This window comes from Bacillus rossius, assembly GCF_032445375.1.
Source record: "Bacillus rossius redtenbacheri isolate Brsri chromosome 4 unlocalized genomic scaffold, Brsri_v3 Brsri_v3_scf4_2, whole genome shotgun sequence".
Taxonomy (NCBI): domain Eukaryota; kingdom Metazoa; phylum Arthropoda; class Insecta; order Phasmatodea; family Bacillidae; genus Bacillus; species Bacillus rossius.
Window position 1 is genome coordinate 49063119 of NW_026962011.1, and position 22612 is coordinate 49085730.

Consider the following 22612-nt stretch of genomic DNA (forward strand, 5'->3'; position numbering starts at 1 on the left):
TTTATTCGCGGAAAATGCCTGCCCCTACGGATCGTTCAGGAAGGACACATCAGCACCGTGCACACGACCGTGGGACAGCAGGTGCGAGGACACGGCTGTGGGCGTGTGAGGGCGTGTGCGGGGGCGTGTGTGGGGGCGTGTGTGGGCGTGTGGGCGGTAGGGCTGACCTGGGGCGCCGCTGGCGTCGGGCCTCTTCTTGGCGCGCTGCGTGCCGCGGATCATCCAGCGCTCCAGCTGCTCCAGCTCCACATGCTCCAGCACGTAGCGCTCCAGGAAGTCTGGCCTGGCCGCCAGGTAGCGCCGCACCTGCGCCTCGCTGGCCTCGCCTGCAACCACAGTCCTCCCTGTGCCTCATTGCCGAGGTAGTTCTGGGCACACCCGCCACACGTCTACAGCAAACTCCCGACTATCCGCGCATGCTACGAAAAAAAAAAATACGGCGCATTTGTAAATCTGTATTTTTATTACAAGTGAGCGAATTTGAACTCTACTGACGAGTGCACTGTGTGCAGTCTACAGTAAAACGCCACAGACCTTCTCGAAACTCACGCAGTGTCTAATGAAGTCTCTGAGTACGTACAGTATTAAATCCTTGTTACGAAGCAAGTACCGAGCACTTTTATGTTTACATTACTGAAATGTTCTGTATGTTAATTATTCAGAAAAATACTAAAATTGTAGCATCATTAAAAATATTTACTGTTAATTGTAACTTCTACTATACATAAATTTTTTAGATTTTTTAAAGTTGAAATTAATGTTTCCTTTTTTTGTTTCCCATTTTCGGCTCTTTTGCGGATTATTCACGATTTTCACTATCCGCGGTGGCCGTGCCATTTAATTTCGCGGATAATCGGGAGTGTACTGTACTAATAACACAGCTATATTGATTGTGAGAAAAACTGCGTAAGCTATTGTCAGGCGAACAAATCAGTGAAAATTAATTAACTTTATTTTAGTAGCCACATATTTGTGATATGGCATACCAGAAATTTTGCATCTCCTACTCATTTATGTAGAAAATGTTTTTTTTTTTAATATTAAAAAATATCATTAAGTGTCTCTCGCACAGTTTAAATCTCTGTTACTCAGCAATTAGTCATGAAGTAGTTAAATTAACATTATAAACCTAACACTCTGGATTGGTCCCCGTTTAGCCTTGCTTCCTGCTGCGAGGCTGGTGATGCCGGCAGGAAACAAGGCGGCTGCAGTGCCACTGGCTCTCTCTGGTCACACCTCGGACGACTCAGATCCACCCCTGCCACCACCCCTACCACCACCCCTCCAGCTGGGGTGCCACCTCCCTTCAGACCACCTACGACCCCTCTCTCCCGCAACATCACCCTCCACATCCTACCAGACTCCCCCCACCCTTTCCCCTTGACTCGTCCGCAGGAATCCAAGCCATCACATCCCACCTTCGCCTCACAGCAGCCTCTAGCTTCGACTCCATCCCAGGATTGTTTGTCAACTGCCATTTCGAATATGAGTAATAACACTGTCTTCATCTAACTATGAAAAAAAAAAATGTGTCTACAAACCTTTATGGAAACAAATTACAATCACTATGAAGTAAATAAGTTACATATCTGCAAAATTATTTAATATTTTACTGACGTAATATTAAAAAAAAAATTAACTAACACAATCTGGCAGTTTGAAAAGGTGATATTATGTTCGCTGTTAACTGATTGGAACCAAAAATAAACAAAAAAAAAATTCTCGTTTACTCTTTGACGAGATGTTGAAAATAATGTTCGCAGGCTTTCACGGGCCATTGTCTGAAGTAGCTTGGCTTATGGGTTGTATAGCCGTGTCCTTGGCAATATAATTCACCAAATGTTTCGGTCGACATTGCAGTCGCCATCATTAGGGAGCAGTTCACATAATCGATATATATATATATAACCGTTTTCCGGGATTTATTCTTCTTCTTCTAAATCCGGAGTTGGTAACACTGAATTCGATGTTGTGTTGGAATGAAGTCTCCGCTTTGTCTATGGTTTTTGTGTGAAAGTGCACTGTCTTTGCCGCACACAGCCGTGGCCTATCTATGAGTCGTGGCGTCACGAGATGTCAGTTTATTCCTGCCCGCTAACATGAAAGGTAAGCTTCTTCATGTCCTTAAATGTTTGTGTGTAGAATATTAAATTAACGTCACTCGTGACCATACACGGTCTCAATCGTCAGGGGAGCAGTTACCTACTGACTGCTCCCTGATGATGGCGACTGCAACGGAGATGTTGAAAAGACATGCGTAGGGACCGGAAAAATTCGCGGATTCAATGACCTCTAGGATAGCCTCCATTATCCTCTGCACATCTCAAGTAAACACGCGTGTTCATTGGGTACTAAATCGGGAGGCGTCTCCACTGGGTAGCTCGTGATTCGACGCTTCTTTGGTCGATAGTCTCTCATTGGCCCAGAGAGCTCCAGTTAAACTGCGAGCCAATTGCAGAAACAGCAGAATTGTACACATGTTTGAATTTCAGCCTATCACGAAATGAATCCGCGAATTTTTCCGGTCTCTAGACATGCGTGTGTCCGGGCAAGACTATACGTATCTCAGGAGAGAGTTAAAGTGGCGGCGACGGCAGAAGCACTCTGTGCCCGCTGCAATTGGGACACGGCCCCACGCAATCAGCAGCGCGTCACGCCGTGGGAAAACAGCAGCACGCCGGGCGCCTCCGTCAACAAGCTCTTTATTGCTAATAAGCCGAGCAGGCGATCAACGGCTCAACCTCTACGCGCCGTAGATCCCAGTAGCACGTGCGCCGTCTCCCACAGAGCGCGACAGCTGTCCCGGTGGCGATGATTGCGAACCTCTATTGGCGAACCTTGCCATTTCTCACCCGGGGGGTGGGGGAGGGGGGAGAGTGAGATCGGTGGCTACAACGTATCATCAGATATTATCTTTGAAAGATTTGTGCAATGGGAGTGCATGACTTGATGTAAGCTTTTGGACATACGCCATTGCTAAGCACGTGTATATGTCTGTAGAAGAAAACTACAAATAACAAAAAAACAAAAAAACACAAAGTAAGCAAAAAAATCGCTGTTTTCAACAGGATATATACACCGCATAATATTCCATAACAGGAATATGGTTAACAAAGAAAAACAAAGAAAAATGGACTAAGAGAACGAACCCCCCCCCCCCCACACAAATGATGAATTGAACCCAAAAAAAAAATTCAGCACAACAGTTGAAACGAGACAAAAACACAACAAAACGAAAACTAACGTAGCACAGTGCGTTACCCCCTAATGACGTCACCGCCTCGACTTACCGTATACCGACTGCGAAGTTTCATTTAAAAAAATAACGGGGGAAAAAATATAATCGAAGATGACAAACCGTGGTTTATTAGGGCGTCCGAGTCGGGGGGAGAAAAGGGGGGTGTGGTGTTGGACGGGGAATCTTGGGTTCCTCGACAAGCCAAAAGCTGGAACCGCAACAACAGCAACGCAGGGAATGCTAGGAGGGACCGCGGTCCGACCTCCGGGCCCGGCTGTGTGTTGTCTGTGCGAGGTCTGCGGTGTCTGCTGTGTCTGCGGTCTGTGCCGCCTGCTTCGAGCGGGCCTCGGCGGTTCTGCGCCTTTCCCCCCCCCCCCCACCCCAACTGCACAGGGGTGGGGGGTGTGCTCTGTGCCTCACCACCCGCCATGTTGCAACACACGAGAACACTGCGAGAACCACGCCCAGGGGCGTAACCAGGGGGGGGGGGGGGTTAGGGTTTCCACCCCCCCCCTTAGCCCCAAATCTTTAATTAAATTTCTTATTCATCACTCAAACAAATTTCATATTAAAAATTAATAAAAATTTTACCATTACAATATTTAAATTGAAGTACCGAAAACTGCTAAAATAGCACTATTTTACACCTTAAAATCCAAATTTTCCCGGGGGAGGACTCACCCTCCCCCCCACTTTAATACGGCGGGGGGGGGGGGGGCATGCTTCTTAACACCCCCCTAACAAAAATCCTGGCTACGCCACTGACCACGCCTGATTGTCGATGAATTACGACCCAGGGTAATTGTTCCTCATTGCGTATCCAGTATATCTTAACTATCGTTTTTCAAGATTTATTTCTTTAGGCGCGTTATGAAAAAAAAAAAATATGATGCGCGCACAACATGCAACGAAATGTTCACGGGATAAAAAAACTGCACACAGAAAAAAGTGCTAATTGCAAATAACAATTATTTATGTGCTTTTAAATCTTATACTTTAGTGATTGATATTGAATACTAGTCAATATATTTTAAAACATATATATTTTTTTTAAATATTAGTAATAGAAATTGTGATTATAAACTTTTTCAAGTGTATTGATATAAGTTAGGTTAGGTTATGCTTTTTTAGGTGCGTTATGATAAACAATATTTACGATGCGCGTGGGGCATGTAAAAAATATTGACAAGAGTAGGTAGGTTTTCTATGTATGTATTTTAACATAAATTATTAAAATTAAGGAAGTAATTTGATATTTTGTGATGAAAAGCTGTATAGTTACCAAAATTAAATTTTATTAAAAAAGTATAAAACTTTTGAGGGACATTGTTCCCGGGAGAAACTGTACAGTACAATATATCCAACTGCATTTTAACGTAAAATAATTAAAATAAAGTAATCAGTTTTATGTGTTTGTGATTTGAAACTGTGCAATTACCAAAATATTTTTGATTTTGAAGAAATGATTTTTAAAGCTTTGTTATAAAGTCGATACGCGAAAAATGTTTTCCGTGTAACGTAATAAATCGTATTTCAGCGTAAAATACTAAAATAAAGTAAGAAATTGAATGTGTTTGTGATAAAAAAACTGTACTTTAACCTAAATAAAATTTGATTTTGAAAATTTTAAGTATAAAACTTTGATATGAACTGGATACGGAATGAGGAACAGACTAGAATTTTCTCCGATAATTACAGCCACTTCCATAAAATACAATCCTTTGAAAACTGTTTTCACAATGCAAACATGTCACTTTACCTAATGTATACATAGCGAAAACGTAATGTAGATCATGAGATGGACAAAATTCGGTTTTACGTAGTATCCATTACCATTAGTCATTCATGCTTGGCTGACCCCAGGTTTCAACGTTGTGTGAAGTCTTGGTACAATCGCTCAGTTTAAGTGAATAGTAATTCCTAGAGACCTGCAAAATTCGCGGATTCGATGACCTCCAGGATGGACTCCAATATCCTCTACACACTCGGGCAAATGCCACCTATTCATTGGCTGATGACTTGTGAGTCGTCTCGACCGAGTGTCTGTGATTCGACACTTCTATGAGTGAGGGTCTCTAATTGGCCCTCAGTCCTCCAGATTAACAGTGAACCAGTGGTCGAAGCAGCGCTAAGGTATAATTATTTGAATTGTAGCATATCACGAAATGAATCCGCGAATTTTGCAGGTCTCTAGTAATTCCTTAACCACTTAAAATTTGTGCGTACATATTGAAATTTAGAATTTAAGGATTAAAACAAATTAATGTTAATGAAAATGAATTTTGTTTGACGTTATCTGACACAGTGGCATATCTGGAAGTCTAAAATTTATAGCTTATTAGAACAAAATTTCTTTTACAATTTTTTTATAATTTTATGCAGTTTAACGATTTTTTAAAACGTATGTTTCTTAAAGAATTTTAAATCCAGTAATGAGTCAATTCACCCACAAGCTGAAATGAAGTTTTTACTCCATGTTTTAAATCATCTACCTCCTCACTTTTGCTTCCTGAACGTTTATCTGGCATACCGGCAAGGAAGTTCATTCACACATTAACATTCATTTACTTTAGGGCCTTCTGTACACAACTTATTAAGAGAGTTCGTTTTGAATTTTTAGGTATATTCATGAACTTATATAAAGAAGTCGGGATTGTGTGCTCAGATTTATAATACTTAGTTTTTCTTTGTTTCAGGGTTATGCACTAAATGATTTATCAATGCGGAGATATACTCTCAATCACTTCTGTTCTGACGATTGCACACGTATTGACGTGACAACGTCTAATAAATCGATGAACGCTGGCTGCACGCACGAAAAAGGGTCCCGTTACGCACATTCACCCGTTACGCTGTGTCCCGTTACGCTCATTGTACGCTTGCGCCGCATCTATCTCTCTTCCACTCGATTGGAACAACCATCGATTTGACTTTTTCGAGGCACATTAAACTTGAAACACTCGCATTCGTTTCCTACTTTTCCTATCATCGTCCTATCCTTAACAGAATAACACAGGTTGGAAGAAGTTAAATAGCAAACATGTATAAAAGTTATAGTTAAAATAATCCCTTCGTTAAAGTAATAAACATATTTGAATTAATGAATGCAAATAATAGTAAATTTATCAATTAAATTGTAGATTTCATTTCACTCCTTCTTTGTATCGATACAAAATAGTGATTATTCAATAAAAATGATTCAATTTTATTCATAAAAGTATGCAATCATTTCACCAATGTTTTGTTATGACGTTGTGACGTTAAACTATCGTCCGTAAACCGACTTTAAAGACAACCAATTTTGTTTAGTTAACTCAAGTGGTTGGCGAGGAAACAGCACCAATTGTGACCGAGTGTGAGAACTCGTAGTCTTTAGAATTATGCGCATGCGGGACTAACAGTTTGGTTTAACAATGTCTCGATATCCACGTGGCCTACATGTAGTAGTCAATGTCTGTTGCCCAAATAGTGATTCCGAGGATTTAAAATAGTTGGTTTGGGCATTACTCCAGGAAGAGTTTTGCAAGTTCCTTTGACCACACTCCACGCACCAGTAAGCGATGCCAGGAATGTGACTAAGATTAACTCGACCGTTTGTTTTACTTCGTCGGACATCACAAGGTTGCAACAAAAACCCAAACCCGCTACCTCGCGAACATGGTAGCCACTCGTCAACAAGGAACACACACTAACAACGAGCTCATGTGTACTTCATAAACGACTTTTAAAATGTCTTCAAATAATATATTATTTACTTCTTCATTGGAATCAATAAAAGTGACAATTAGTTTTACGTATTTAAATCACTTACGTAGAGCTAGGTCACATTTGCCATGTTGTTTTTTGACGTGACAACGTCTAATAAATCGATGAACGCCGGCTGCACGCACGAAAAAGTGTCCCGTTTCGCACATTGCCCCGTTACGCTGTGTCCCGTTACGCTCATTGTACGCTTGCGCCGCATCTATCTATCTTCCCCTCGATTGGTCTATGAATCTACTATTATATTAAATAGGTTAAGGCGGGCTTTTCAAAAGTAGCTTTTAAATTTAGTACTTAAACTAAACTATCATTTCATCAATGTTTTGTTATGACGTTGTCACGTTAAACTATCGTCCGTAAACCGACTTTACAGACGATTTTTTTTTTTTTAGTTTTTCTATTGTTAAGGAGGATTAGGTCTCGCCAACTTGGATTTTTCCATCGTCTTGCTATAATTATAATTTTTAAATATTTATACCAATTTTGGGCATAGATAATATCTCATAGACATTATGTGACTTGCTGCAACCACATGTTTACTAACGGGAGTCTGTAAGCGCCGCGGGCGAATATAACTGTCATGATAACAACACCAATTCACAAGTGCTGACTTCAACAAGTAGTTAAAGTGAAGTCCTATGCCAAGTAAAACAAAAAAAAATCTAGCCTGGAAGCTTTATTGCAAGCGGCATCATCATATATGTAGATACCGGAAAAATTCGCGGATTCAATGACCTCCAGGATAGACTCCAATATCCCCTACACACTCGGGCAAATGCCAACTGTTCATTGGCTGTTGACTTGTGAGTCGTCTCGACTGGGTGGCCTGTGATTCGACACTTCTATTAGTGAGGGTCTCTAATTGGCCCTCAGTCCTCCAGATTAACAGTGAACCAATGACAGAAGAAGCACTAAGGTATAATTATTTGAATTTTAGCATAACACGAAATGAACCCGCGAATTTTTCAGGTCTCTCAATATATTATATCGAAAGATAGCAAGGCCTGATTCCCCTTAAGGAAAATTCCTGTAAATTTTAACACGATACCTCTCTTGCGTTGGTTGTTCTGTCAAAAATGACTTCAACGGATGTTTACTAAGTGTAATAAATTAAGTTGGAAAAGTCGTGCAAGTGATAACTTGCGTGACCTTTTACACACATTGTATCACGCTCAGTGAATATCTTTTGAAAATTTTTGCAACAGATTAAAAAAATGCAACATAAATAGCCCTTGCAGTAAAGTAATTACATAAAAAATAAATTATCAACTATCCGTGTGATACCGAGTATTAAAAGCGAATTTTACGCATTTTCATTGAACTATATTATTGTCTATCCATTAGTACAAAATATTTTCACTGTTTCGTCAGATCGTTGGAATTTACAAAATTACAAAATTGCAAAACTGCCACGAAAAGCCAAGATTACAAATGTCTAATAATGATTTAATATTGTGTTGATGTAATAGTAAAAATTAATTAACACCATCTGGCAGCTTGAAATGACGTTATTATTTTCATTAATAACTAATTAGAACCCAAAAAAACAGGCCTTAAATTTCTCGTTTATTCTTGAATTAAATCTTGAAATGACCTGCATGAAGTTAAATCGCGAATGATGGAAGAAAAGTTATTAATTTGGTAAGTATTTTTTTAAAATGTATTTTAAAAAGAAAAGTTATAATCGGATGTTATGGACACGGATTAGAACTCTACTTACTGAGATTATCGGATTAGCCTTCGAGAGACTAAATCTGTCGTTTTATCATGACATATTATTTTAATATAAGTTTAATTAGGACGGTTGAGTTAATTTTCCATTCAAAGTTTTCTCACCATTAAATTAATTTTAAAGTCCCAAGTTTCGCGGCTGTTAAATTACAACAATTTTTGTTCACAGATGTCATTGCCGACTTAAAGAAAAATTTTAACACCACTCATCTGAAAAGAAATGCAGAAAAAAAAGAGTTTGTGATAAGAATAGACACGGAAATATTGTTGTGCGATAAAATGAGTACAATATTTCATACAAAATAAATCTACAGGTATTTGAGTGTTCTGTAATCTCATACAAAATAAGTATGGAATATCAAGCTCATAAAGTTTTGATGTTTAGGTTGCATCAGATACATATCCACTTGAAAGTATATTGGGATACGTCTGGTGTTGACCAAGACATGGATACTTGTCTTCGAAAAATCGTCCCCGCAATAACAAGTTTCAAAAACTATGTTTTGTAGTAACTTTGTACCACATGTAAGTCATCCAAATTCATAACCTACTTGCTAATTTTTGTGTAAATGAAAAGAATAAAAGTGGAAAATATTTTTGACTTATTGGGTACAGTTTGCTCTTACAGCACTATGTGTACTATTTAGACTATTCTGGAGATCTTATTTAGGGAGTTAACGCCAACCAAGTTGTGAGATGTTTGAAGCTTAGCCACCAGGCAATGCTAAATTTATACATAATCACAAGAGTTCAGTCAGCACATATGTTTATGTACTACTAACCGGGTCTAAGAGACCGAAATGAGGGAAGTAAACTGAGGAAAGGCTCAATTCATACATAATCACAAGAGTTCAGTCAGAACATATGTTTATGTACCACTTATCGGGTCTACCAGACCGAAATGAGGAAAGTAAACTGAGGAAAGCCCATATGCGACATAGCTTTGCTAAGTTGTAGAGGTGACAATCGCGTCTCTAGATAAATACCTACAAGAGGGGTAACAAATTATTCACCGCCACAATGCTACCGTCTGCTTCGACATTGTCGCATTGCAAATACACTTATACTTATACAAAACTTGGACACGAAATTCAACGTCGACTATCGAATCATTCGAAATTCGGAGCAAAAGGTTAAACTATATAATAAAACGGTTCCGATAAAAATGAAAAAGACTTTAAAAAATCCTAAACACCACCTTTGGACCTGATTTTTGACAATTCCTTTCATTAAAATATTGCCCATCTTGATAAAATTCATTAAAATGTTAATACTACAAATTTACCTTTGTCATTGTGAACTTTGGTTAGCACCACCTACAAAGATGGCAGCACCGCGGTTACACGCACGCTGTTTCCCGACGAGAGCGGGCCGGGTTGAACACACAGGTAGCGCGGATTCCGGGCTTTTCACGAGCGAGGGATGCCACGGACGTAGACTTTTCTCGGAGTACTCCTGCTCGCTCCCGACAGAACACAAGTCATTCACCTCTCAGCAGGGCCCTCAGTCTTAGAGCCGCCACACAGCCCGATAAGTGATTTACACCGAGTTGTGGGACAACCTGTACATATACACATGTATGCATACAGCGTGTCCCATAACTCGGCAAGACGAGAACAGTTCATATGGCAGTAAATTACGGTTCTGAATTAAAAAAAAAATAATTAAAAAAAATTTGTTGTCTGTAAAGTCGGTTTACGGACGATAGTTTAACGTGACAACGTCATAACAAAACATTGATGAAATGATTGCATACTTTATGAATACAATTGAATCATTTTTATTTTAATAATAAAAGAATAAATACTTGAAATTTTACTAGTAATCAGATTTTTAAAATTCAAGAATAATTAACCTTTATTGCCGAAATTGTAGTTGTAATAAGCAATGAAAACCACATTAACTTTTCACTTCACTTTATAAACAGTCGTGTGGAAGAGAGATAGATGCGGCGCAATCGTACAATGAGCGTAACGGGACACAGCGTAACGGAACAATGTGTGTGACGGGACACAGTGCAACGGAACAATGGCGTAACGGGACACTTTTTCGTGCGTGCAGCCAGCGTTCATCGATTTATTAGACGTTGGCACGTCAAAAAGTGTCGTAGTTTTTGAATTATAGGCTTTTTTTTTAAAAATGTTTTTGAATCTCCACCCTGCACCTAATTATCTGATAATGTGACTAAATGTTTTTGCTACGCAATCATAAATAACAGTACTATCGATAGCAATTCAAAATCAAATCAAAGATTCTATACTTTTGAGGAAAACATTTATTTTGAAGACTTACGCGACAAAAAAATTATAATCAGGTAAATTTGCTAGACAAACTGTAATAATAAAAAAAACTAGGCAGCTTTTAAATACGAATACGCAAACACATTCCTGCTTATAAGAGATAAAATAAGATATTACTTGTGGGTTACAACTCTGAAAAATGTCTGGTCCAGAACGGTGTAACGTCTAGGATGGAGTAGGCTAAATAATTAAATTAAATCTGATGAATGAAAAGTTGTTAACTTGGTAAGTATATTTTAGAAAAGTATTTTACTTTAAAATATAAGTAACCATCGAATCCACAATAATGAGACGGTTAATTTGCTATACGCTAACATATATCTGAGACTATAGATATAAATATTATATATGATTACATCTTTCCGAAAAATGGTAGTCACAACTACCATCATAAACAAAAGGGTTGAGGATTGTGAGGGTTATGAAGAATTGGGTTTGAAATATGTGGATTTGTGTTTTAAAATATGAAGATTTGTGTTTGAAATATGTTTATTTTAAGAATCATGTGGATATATATAAAAAAAAAGATTTTTTTGGTCTAAACCTAAGGTTTATAACAACACATTTAGGAAACAGAAATTCGACCTTACATGCACGAAGAAGAGCGAGACTAACGTACTTTAGGAACTAACACCAGAAACAAAGATGGCGACCTCCATCAGATGAAATCAAGATGGTAGTTTCCACTAAACGAAAACAAGATGGCTGCCTTCAGCATATGCTGGTGGTGCCAGCATAACGAAAAGTGTGCTCGATGATGATGATGTAGGCGCAAATAAAAGTGCAACGCACATGAGTGGGGCACTCGATGATGATATCATTATATTTTTAATTATATAAATTTATAAAAAAATCGAATTTTATATGTTAATAATTTCAGATTTTCAAGACGGCGGACATAATAATTCAAAATGGCGTAATGTTATACAAAACAAAAGGCGAAATGTTCTAGAAAACAAAATGGCCGCCGGGGTCGAAAGTCTAAGTCAAGGTCATCCCAGATGACCACCAGAAGTGACGTAATCCAAGATGGCCGCCGTGGATCCCTGGATCACGACCCTGGACTCGTATCCCCCATACATACAAAACCTACCTACTCTTGTCAATATTTTTTACATGCCCCACGCGCATCGTAAAAATTATTAATCATAACGCACCTGAATAAGCATAACCTAACCTAACTTATATCAATACACTTGAAAAAGTTTATAATCACAATTTCTATCACTAATATTAAAAAATACATTTTTAAAAATATATTGACTAGTATTCAATATCAATCACTAAAGTATAAGATTGAAAAGCACATAAATAATTTTTATTTGCATGCAGCACTTTTTTCTGTGTGCAGTTTTTTTTATCCCGTGAAAATTTCGTTGCATGTTGTGCGCGCATCATTTTTTTTTTCATAACGCGCCTAAAGAAGTAAAACTTCATTTTTGTTTTACTAAAACCGGTCAGAAACGACCAAACTGACTTCCCCTTTTATTTGGCCTACCGCACAGTCAGCAGTCACAGACACCACAATGCAAGTGTGCGGTGCTGAGCGCAAAGAGAATGCTCTGAAAAGCGAGTATCTGTTGAAACCCGCCTTCCGTCCAACATGGAAGGAGGGATTGCGTCCCCGACACACTCTGGGTGAATACAATTAAAAATATGAAAAAAAAAAACAAAAAAAAAACCAACTCCTCTATTTACCCAAGTTGTCGAGCCAAAAATAGAAATGTTATAAAACAAATTATAGGCTAGTCTTTGGCCTTCGGTCAAACCAAACAAATGAATAATAATAAGTAAAAGAACCATACCCATACACAAATATTAAAAAAAAAAAAAAATACTGCGACTGACTTTTAAGGATTGAAACGGTAATTTAAAAAATTGAAATAAATCAGGAAAATCAGAAAAGCCAAAATAAAAATTGAAATGTGGCCTGGTGGCCACACTGTGTTGGAAACGTTGAGCTCGGGCACCGCAGACTGCCGAAGAATGCCGAGGCCCCATCAGGTGGCACGACGGCGCGACTGACCTGCGACGTCTCCCGTGGTAGGTGCCCCCGGCTGTTCGGCGGTCGAGGCGCCCCCGTTCACGGCCTGCTGGCTGCTGGATCCTGCAACCCCACCACACGCGCCTCCGTCAAGAGACTTCCACCTCAGCACGGCACAGATAGTGCCACTGAACAAGTCCATGTGTGCAAGTTCACAGAAAGCGTTGAAAGATTTCTGAAATGGGAGTGCATGACTTGATGTAAGCTTTTGGACGTACGCCATTGCTAAGCACATGTATGTCTGTAGAAGAAAAATACAAAAAAAAAAAAAGACAAAAACACAAATTAAGAAAAAAAATTGATGTTGTCAACAGGATATAAACACCACATAATATTCCATAACAGGAATATGGTCAACAAACAAAGAAAAATGGACTAACAGAACGAAAAAAAACCCACAAATTATGACAGCACAAAAATATTGAACAAAAAAAAATCAGCACAACAGTTTAAACGAGACAAAAACACAGCAAAACGAAAAGACGAAACAAACACAATAGTTTTCCAAAAACACAGAAGAGAACGAAAAAAACCCCCACAAATGATGACAGCACAAAAATATTGAACCCAAAAAAATTCAGCACAACAGTTGAAACGAGACAAAAACACGACAAAACGAAAAGACAAAACAAACACAATAGTTTTCTAAAACAGAAACAAGTGACGTTTCGGGAACTGCTATCTGCTCCCGTCCTCAGGCAGAGACGCACATGGTACGAAAACACAGGTGTTTTTTTTTGTAGTTATCTTCTTCAGACATACATGTGCTTAGCAATGGCGTTATGTCCAAAAGCTTACATCAAGTGTTCACAGAAAGCGCTAGTACTCATGCTCAGATACCAACTGGAATGTGTATTGATCTGTAACATCTCAGCTTTCGGTACATGGCATTTGGTGGTAGGATTAATTTCGCGAAGTATCACGGAACGGAAATGCGTTAACAACGGTGCTGCCATCCGTGGTGGACGGCGCGAATCAAAGGTCACAAAAACCAAGGGGGAAACTTTGTAGTGTTAAATTTTTTATGAATTTCAACAAGATGGGCAGCATTTTCGTAAAATTCCTTGTCGAAAATCAGGTCCAAAGCCAAGGGTTTACATTAGTATCTTTCAAGTCTTTTTTTTTTCACTTTCATCGGAGCAGTTTCAAATATATGTTTAGGTATGTAATTTTAATAATTTTACAGCCAACTTTTTTACACTCGTTATCTCGTTATTTTTTATTAAATTTTGTTTTCAACCATTATTCGATGAACAATTGTTTGCATGTTTTTTTTATTTATTTTCAACTATCCGTTATAATTGACTGTTTCTGCAGGTACATACATTTAGGTGGTCTCCGTAATGAAAACATCTACCCGACAAAAAGAACCAACCACCATCGTTTTCTGTCGAGTCGTTCACATTATTATATATATATATATATATATATATATATATATATATATATATATATATATATATATATAGAGACCTGAAAAATTCGCGGGTTCATTTCGCGATAGGCTAGAATCCAAATACTTTTTGCCTACCTTGCTGCTTCAGTGATTGGGCCACAGTTTATCTGAAGGACTATGGACCAATGGAAAAGTTCGACAAAAGAAGTATCGAATCACAAGCTTCCCAGTTAACACGTGTCACGAGTTAGTAGCCAATCAGCAGGTGTAATCTGCACAAGTACATAGATGATCATGGAGTCTATCCTAGAGTTCATTGAAAACGCGAATTTTTCCGGTACCTATGTATATCTTCTTAATATATATAAATCCAGTGTCCTGATGTTTGTTTTCAGTGAACTCTTCACCAAGTCAACCGATTCCGATGAAAATTGGCATTAATGTGTAATTTTTTCCAAGATAGGATAGTTTTTTTTTCGATTAATGGTCTTAATAATTTATAATTAATAATAAACTGATTATCAATGTTGATTGGTGTTTAAGCCCGGGAAACAGTGGGTACTTCGTCTCCATGACAACGTTGCGTGCTCGAGAGTCGGGAAACCATCGGTGCAATTCCTTTTTTTCTTCGGTACATTACAAAGCATTGTATTAAGTTTTTGTCAAAATTAATTAATTTTCATTGTATTTCATTTATTATAACTGTAAATAAGATATTTGGCCTCATTTTTTCATCCATTAATACAACCGTGCGAAGCCGGGTCGGGCAGCTAGTATATAGATATAAATAGAGACCGGAAAAATTTGCGGATTCGTTTCATGATATGATAGAATCCAAACAAATGTACCTTTAAATTGCTTCTCTGATTGGCTCACAGTTTATCTGAAGGACTTTGAGCCAATGAAAAACCTTCAACCAAAAAAGTATCGAATTGCAAGCGTCCCAGTTAACAGGTGACACGAGTCAGTAGCCAATGGGCAGGTGGCATTTGCCCGAGTATGTAGGGGATGGTGGAGTCTATCCTGGAGGTCATCCAAAATGCGAAATTTTCCAGTCTCTAGATATAAATATAATATTCGCGTCATTCAAGCACGATGCGACCTCCCCCTCCCCCCGTCTTCATTTTTAAGAGAGAGGCAGCCAACCGGAGCGCGCATGACCGCAACGACGGGTTCGTCTCGGCAGTTCCAACTTCTCCGCTGATCACGAGGGTAGGAACGAGGTGGGGGGTTGGGGAGAGGAGGGAGGGAGTTAAGTTTCACCCCCCCCCCCCCCCACAGCCCTCAGGGATCACTTTGCAGGCGGTGTATCGGTTCCAAGCTGGCCTGAGTGCCGGCGGTGCAGATTAGCCCGCCGCCTTCATCTGGTCTGATGGGCTCGCGGCCCGAGGCGCCTGGAAGACTCGACACACAGCCCCTTGTCTCTGATGGGAAATACTTCCGAGAAGATACTGCGCCGTCCCGAGTATTGAGTCGGCTTGCATTTAGATCCACCTATTATTCTTATACAACTTGAACATTTTTTGGAGAAAAAAATTAGCAGATTAAAAAACATTAAAAATTAAATTAAACTATAACTGCATTTCTTAGGAACTTTCTGGTCACATGTTAAAAAACCTTAAAAAATATTTTATCCACAAATTATTTTATAAGTTGTAAGTCATCGATTTGTATGATTCAAATGTGTTATTTATATAAAAAAAATAATTTTGCACTATTAAAAAATGTTGAGAAAATTTCCGACACGCAGGATAAAATGGACACGTTCAAAGTTATATATATATATATATATATATATATATATATATATTGTAATTTATGAAATGCCTGCATATAAGACATTTTTATTAAATTTAAGGAAACATTTCTGATTTATTCAAAACAATAATGTAATCTCGGCCGGTAAGAGCTTCTTCGTGGAAGTGAAATACAAGTATTCTAGAGAAGAAAAAAACAGCCCCCGCACAGTGGTAGGTATTACAGACGGAGGGGTGGCGACTTCACTCTTTGCGAGGGACAGGCACTTACGAATAAACATTAAATTCCGTACAGTAATTTCTCCTCGCTGCACTGCGAAGAAAGTTGATTCATTTCGTCGGAGGCGCGTCCTTGACGGAGCTCAGAAGGCTTGTGCTCGGAGGAGAAAATTTCAATAATGTAATAAACCATAACATGATACCGAGAACTAAATGTGTGCGTGATCTGGGTATTCTTTCAGATTCATAATTTCACTTTCATCACCAAGTTGAAAACTTAACTGCAAGTGCAGCAAACAAAATTTTTAGGGCTTATAATAATATATTTAACTAAACATATACAATATTAAAACTATTTTGGCTACTGTTCCTTATTCTGTGCTTACTCTTAATTTTTAATTAGATCTAAATTACAGTAAAGCTCTGCAATTTGAAACTTAATAACTACCACTAATTCAAATATACTCGAAAATAAACAAAACAAAATTGGGGTGTGGCTGTGTCATGGAGAAGGCCGTGTGTTGTATGTGAATACATGTACGTAACAGGTAAAATTTTCTATGTATGTAAAATATAAAACACGCTATTTTATGTATGTTAAAATCATGTTTTTTTTTATTTTAACAACATATATATATATATTCACTGTAACTATTTTACACTAATATTTTATATATGCAATCGGTAGATTTTGACGAGAGCTGACGATTGAAACTGAAACGAACGTCGTAGCTTCTCCGAGTCAAAAGTTATGCTAAATGGCAATCTCGAAACGCAGCAAAATGACCTCAAAATGGCGGCGCTTCCCCCTCCACCGCGCGCGATGCGTCGCAGTCCTCACTTAGCGTAACGAATTATTTGATCCTTTAGCTGTCCAGTGGTGTAATTAAATTTTGGATGGAGATGATAGATATGTAGCTGCAACACCAAACTGTATCCCTCGAATTGGTTATCAATCATTCGCTTTTTTAATTGCCTCCCACTGTAGAAGCAATTTTAAAGACGTATTCACGTCAAAAAAAATGTTTAAATAAATTTTAAACAAATATTTTGTAGATGATAATCCAGAGCAATTTTCCTAGGACCTAACCTTAGAACACAACGGCGCACCACGTGAGTTCCCCAGATGGGAAGCCTTTTTTTTCACAGACAAGAGAGCCAAACGACCGATCGTGCATCTTCGGTTTTTTTTTCATTGTAAATAAATATGGCGGTGTTGATAAAAGGATACTAATGGTCAATTAGGTTAGGTTAACTACATTATAACTACTTTAAAACATTGTGGACGGTTGATTTGGTTAGGATAGCTACATGAAAGATACTGTGAAATCATGTAAACTTCGGGGAACTTCGGGTGTGGCTCTCTCGTCTGTAAAATGAAGGCTTCCCTCTCCAGATCTCCAACTCTTGAGTCCCGACGCCACGAGCCAGCCATTCACACACCCACGAGCCAATAAACAGCAAACCGCGCAGGCGCGGCGTGATAATCACCAGGGATTACAGTGCAAACAACGCCAAACCAAAATAATTTCCCCCGAACTGCGCGCTTACTCGTATTGTGGGCGGGAAGTTTATTTATCTCGATCAAATGCTGCGTGTTACTGAAACGTGGAATGTTTACCCGGCTCTTAACAGCATAACAATGACCAGAATTTCTTTTTTAACGAGTCGACTGTTGTTGAACGAAGCACTTCTAGCTGATTAGCATTCACAAAAATTTTCATGAATTTATGCTAAAAGTGTTTTAGGGAAAAAAATAAAATTATCAAATCCTCATCATGTTTTACAGCTCAGTTTAATTAAAAGCCTCAACCACTCACGTAAATGGACGAAGAACAAACAAGAAGATATTAACGGTGAGTATTTCGAGTATATTTTCAGATGATGAAATTGAAATTTGATCAGACCCATAATAATGTTAACCATGTAGCTAGAACATAATAAGTATGATACATTGATGTTATACATAAAACAATTCTAGAGTGGACTTAAAAAATTATAGTTTTTCTCCTCAAGGAAATAAACCATCTTACAAAATTCCCTTGTTATATATTATACTTTTATTTATAAAAATATTTAAATAAGAAAACTGAATAGATTCAGAATTTTTGTGAAGGTGAAAAAAAATCTACGTTTAATCTTATTGCTATGTTTGAAAAAACTTTTTAGATTAGCTTGTTACGACTTTACCAAATTCTGGTTATTCGGTAGGACGCTTAGAGGCGATACCGCACTGGAAGCCCCAGATTGTTCCGACCTAAGGCCGGCATTCTTACATTGCCCTCCCACACATGCGTCCTTTAGGTTAGGGTGGGAGATATTTCCAGTTCGTTTATACATTCCAGAGCAATAAATTTTAAACTGAACTGCTAGGGATCGCTCCCTGTTGTTTGATCGGGGAAGGTGTTATAGCTTCGGCAATGACCAGCGGCTGGGGCCACCAACCCAGCATAGTCGCCGCCTTAGCCCCGTAGCTAGATGCACCAGTGAGTCACACTTATCATCCCGCGTCACTAACGCAACTACACCCCTGAATAGGCGGGGTGTATTTAAGTCCCTCCCCCACCCCCAGGCAAAGTGACGATTTTGCGAGGCTCGTCAACAGCCGTTTGTCCGAGGTTCCGAGGTTCGAGGATTCTAGCCGGAGTCGAAGGTGAGGAAGTTCGCTGATGTTTCACTGGATGATTCCTGTGTGAAGATGGCGGTGCGCTTTTCGCCTCCGACGGGTCGTTACCACAACGCCGAACGTACAATAACGCCGAATGCCAAATTGGCCGCAACGCCGACAGCTATAGAAAACTGCTGTGTACTACAACGCCGAAATACAGTAACGCCGAAAAATGTTGCTGCGGGGAAGAGGAGGGGGGGGGGGGCGACACAAGCAAAATGAAAAAAAAAAAAAACAACTGAACGAATTTGTGTACCTAACGTAACCTAACCTAACCTAACCTTTGTGGCAGAGTCCTGCAATGACATTTTTCGGCGTTAATGTATTTAGGCGTTGCGGTAATTCGGCGTTGTGGTACCCAGCGGTATTCTAGCTTTCGGCGTTGTGGTCAATTTGGCATTTCGCCGTTGTGGTATTTCGGCGTTGTGGTGCGCTGTTCGCGCCTCCGACGCGATCACCCTGGTTCGGAGCACGCGGGGACCGCCAGCTGCGCGCCTTGCAGGAGCGGGCGAGGCTCGCCGCTGGCCCCACACCTGCGCCATCGCGCACCCTCCTCACGTCCCCGACGACGACGACGTGGGGCGCACGGCCAGGTGCTCGTCGCCCGCGGCTTGGGCGACCCGGCGCGTCGTCAGGGTCCGAGTGCTTCCCGTCGACTGCCGGCTCGAGTTGCGGTGACCGTGCTGGGTTGGAGGTCCCAGCCGCTGGTCAGTGCCGAAGCTCTAATACCCTCCCGATCAACAACAAGGACAACTGTCTGGTCAGCTGAGTGCGGTAGAGGGGCTGAGGCGGTGACCATGCTGGGGTCAGGGGCGTACCCAGGGGGGGGGGGGTGTGTTTAGGGGTTCAAACACCCCCCCCTCCCCTCTTGGCACCAAATCTTTAATTAATTTCTTATTCATCACTCAAACAAATTTCATATTAAAATTAATAAATTTTTTTACCATTACAATATTTAAATTTAAATACCGAAAACTGCTAAAATAACACTATTTTACACCTTAAAATCAAAATTTTCCCGGGGGAGGACCTCCGGACCCCCCGCTTTAATACGGGGTGGGGGTGGGGCCATGCTTCTTAACACCCCCCCATACACAAATTCTGGCTACGCCACTGTGCTGGGTTGGTGGGTCCCAGCCGCTGGTCATTGCCGAAAGCTCTAACACCTTACCGATCAAACAACAGGGTCTATTGCTGTCCATTGTGCAAATGCCAAAGGTAGAATGCCTGCACGACTTCTTCTTCTTCTGGAATGTATTCGAGCATCTTTCGTATACATCTTGTAATTTGTCTGCATTAATTGGGATTAAAAACCATTGGGATAAGCTTTCTGAGTTGGAAGACCTGCTGGTTTGTGGGGATATGTTGGGCCAAGGGCAAATGTGTGAGCAACTAGACTATCAATAAATGGCTTGGCTACGACAATGCCCAAGCGGTCTGCAGGGAAATTGGAAATCCATGAAGGAGGAAATGCTGAACGGGACTTTCTGACTTCGTGGTACATTGCAGGTTGATGATTCCAGGAATGTTAAAATCAAGAGAACTGGAAGTTATTCCCACCCTACCCTATTAGGGCGCATATGTGGGAGGGGAACGCGAGAACGCCGGCCCGCAAGGTCGGAATAATCTGTCGGCTTGGCGCTCCCTCACCTTATCAAGCGAAACTTCCTTTGCCGATGGGGGCTACTATTCTCGAGCGCTACCAAAATTCTGATCGCGTGAGGAGAATAGTTACTACCGGGGTTTGGAAACCTTGGTGAGGAGGGGAATAGGTAGATACGTCGTGGGGGGAACCGACAGATGAGTGGACGGCAGGGGAGACGTAGAAATGACGCAGCATAATTGCACACTTACACACGTACACACTTGCACACTTGCGCAATATTATATTTTAGTGCTCGCATACTTGCATATATATATATATATATAATCTGAGACCTCAGCTTTAAACTTAAAAAAAAAATGTACTAAAAAAAACCAATACATATACCTAACAAAATTTAAAGAATGAATATAAAACCCGGTTAAAGAAAAAAACTAGGGAATAAATTTTAGTCTTAAAAACTTATGGCAAAACCATAATTTACAACTCAGAACAATGTTTATAGGTTTATCACAGTTTGTAAACAAAAATGAGTGTGTGGCTGCGGAGTGCATTATAACACTAGCACTTGTACGATAAAACTCAACAATGCAGCTCACACAGGTGGTTCCCAGTTGTAACAAACATAGCGATGATAAAACTGCAAACAGTCTTACAGATGCCTTGACAGTCAACTTCATTCATTATCCTGCCTTCCCCTTCCTGTCATTGAGCGTCCCACTCGAGTGTTGCACTCTTTGTAACTCTATGTAATACGTAATAGTATAATAAGCAAGAAATTTAACTTCCGTCGCGCATGGACTCCTCCCACTTACAATTATTTTTAAATTACGTTTACACTTCATGGGTAGTAATTTCTGGAGATAATCAAGGTTTCGCTTGTGTTTAATTTTTTGTAGTTTTGGTATTTATGTTCAATTTTTGTAATTTTTTTTGTAATATTTCGAAATATTTATTTTTTGTGATATGGATAATGTACTTAAAATACTGCACGTAGCTCAAATAGACTAGTAGAACTCACGCAGAAACTTGCTTTTGTGTAATTTAATTAAAAAAAACTTAAGTGTGTGTGCTCTAACCTAAAAACTGTAAAACAGTACTCCAAACGTTTAAATATATTTTTCGTATAGCAAACACAAAATGGTATTAAAACATTTTTGGTACATTAAACATTCATTAAAAGAAAAAGCACCAACATTATTTTTATTTGACACACTTAACGCTTCAGAAAGCATAGACATGTTCATATTGTAAGACTCAAAGTTTGAACTAAAATAATACTATATTGATAAAATTTCACTGAAATAATTTGACTGAGGCAGTTGTTAGCATGTAAAGCACTTCAAAATCAGCGAGTGTTAGCTGAAATCTTACAGAGTTAGTGTTAATTCTACGACATGAAACGTGAGTTCAAGCGTAGGTATTGGCAAACAAAATTCAAATAGGGTTCGCATTTACAGTTACGGTATTTTTTTTTAATTTCTCTAGAATAAAATTTTATAAAATAACTTATTAAAAGTTGTTTATTTGATGTTCAGGCCCGCCAAATATATTCCGTGATTTCTTCAATAAACAAAAAAAAAGCTCCTAAATTGAGTAACGAGTAAACTAAAGCAAAAATTAATTTCTAAGTAGTAAAGCTACGAGCTGTTGCCAATATCTTGAACTAACCAAGTCTTTGAACTGTTAAGCACAGAAATTACAACTAACTAATCAAGCAAAACAAACTCTCAAAATTAAATATAGATTTTAAACAATAAAATAAAATTTAAATTTTTTTTTGATTACTAAAAAAATGTAGATATTATTTTAAGTTTTTTGATCTAATCAATTTAAGTACCAAAGTAGGAACTTCAGTTCCTATTATAAATTATTCTAAGGTGTGTGTTCCTTA

General features: G+C 39.1%; 1 protein-coding gene across 5 annotated transcripts in view; it reads right to left on the reverse strand.

The window, feature by feature from the left end:
- LOC134542396 (probable 3',5'-cyclic phosphodiesterase pde-5) overlaps nucleotides 1-22612 on the reverse strand; it is a 176474-nt gene that overhangs the window by 48052 nt on the left and 105810 nt on the right. For all 5 annotated transcript variants that reach the window (XM_063386594.1, XM_063386595.1, XM_063386593.1 and 2 more), the window contains 2 exons: nucleotides 13058-13138; nucleotides 168-326 (listed from right to left, as the gene is read on the reverse strand). In XM_063386594.1, the coding sequence (XP_063242664.1) occupies nucleotides 168-222 (55 nt within the window). In that variant the 5' untranslated portion in view covers nucleotides 223-326; nucleotides 13058-13138. The remainder of the gene's footprint in view (nucleotides 1-167; nucleotides 327-13057; nucleotides 13139-22612) is intronic.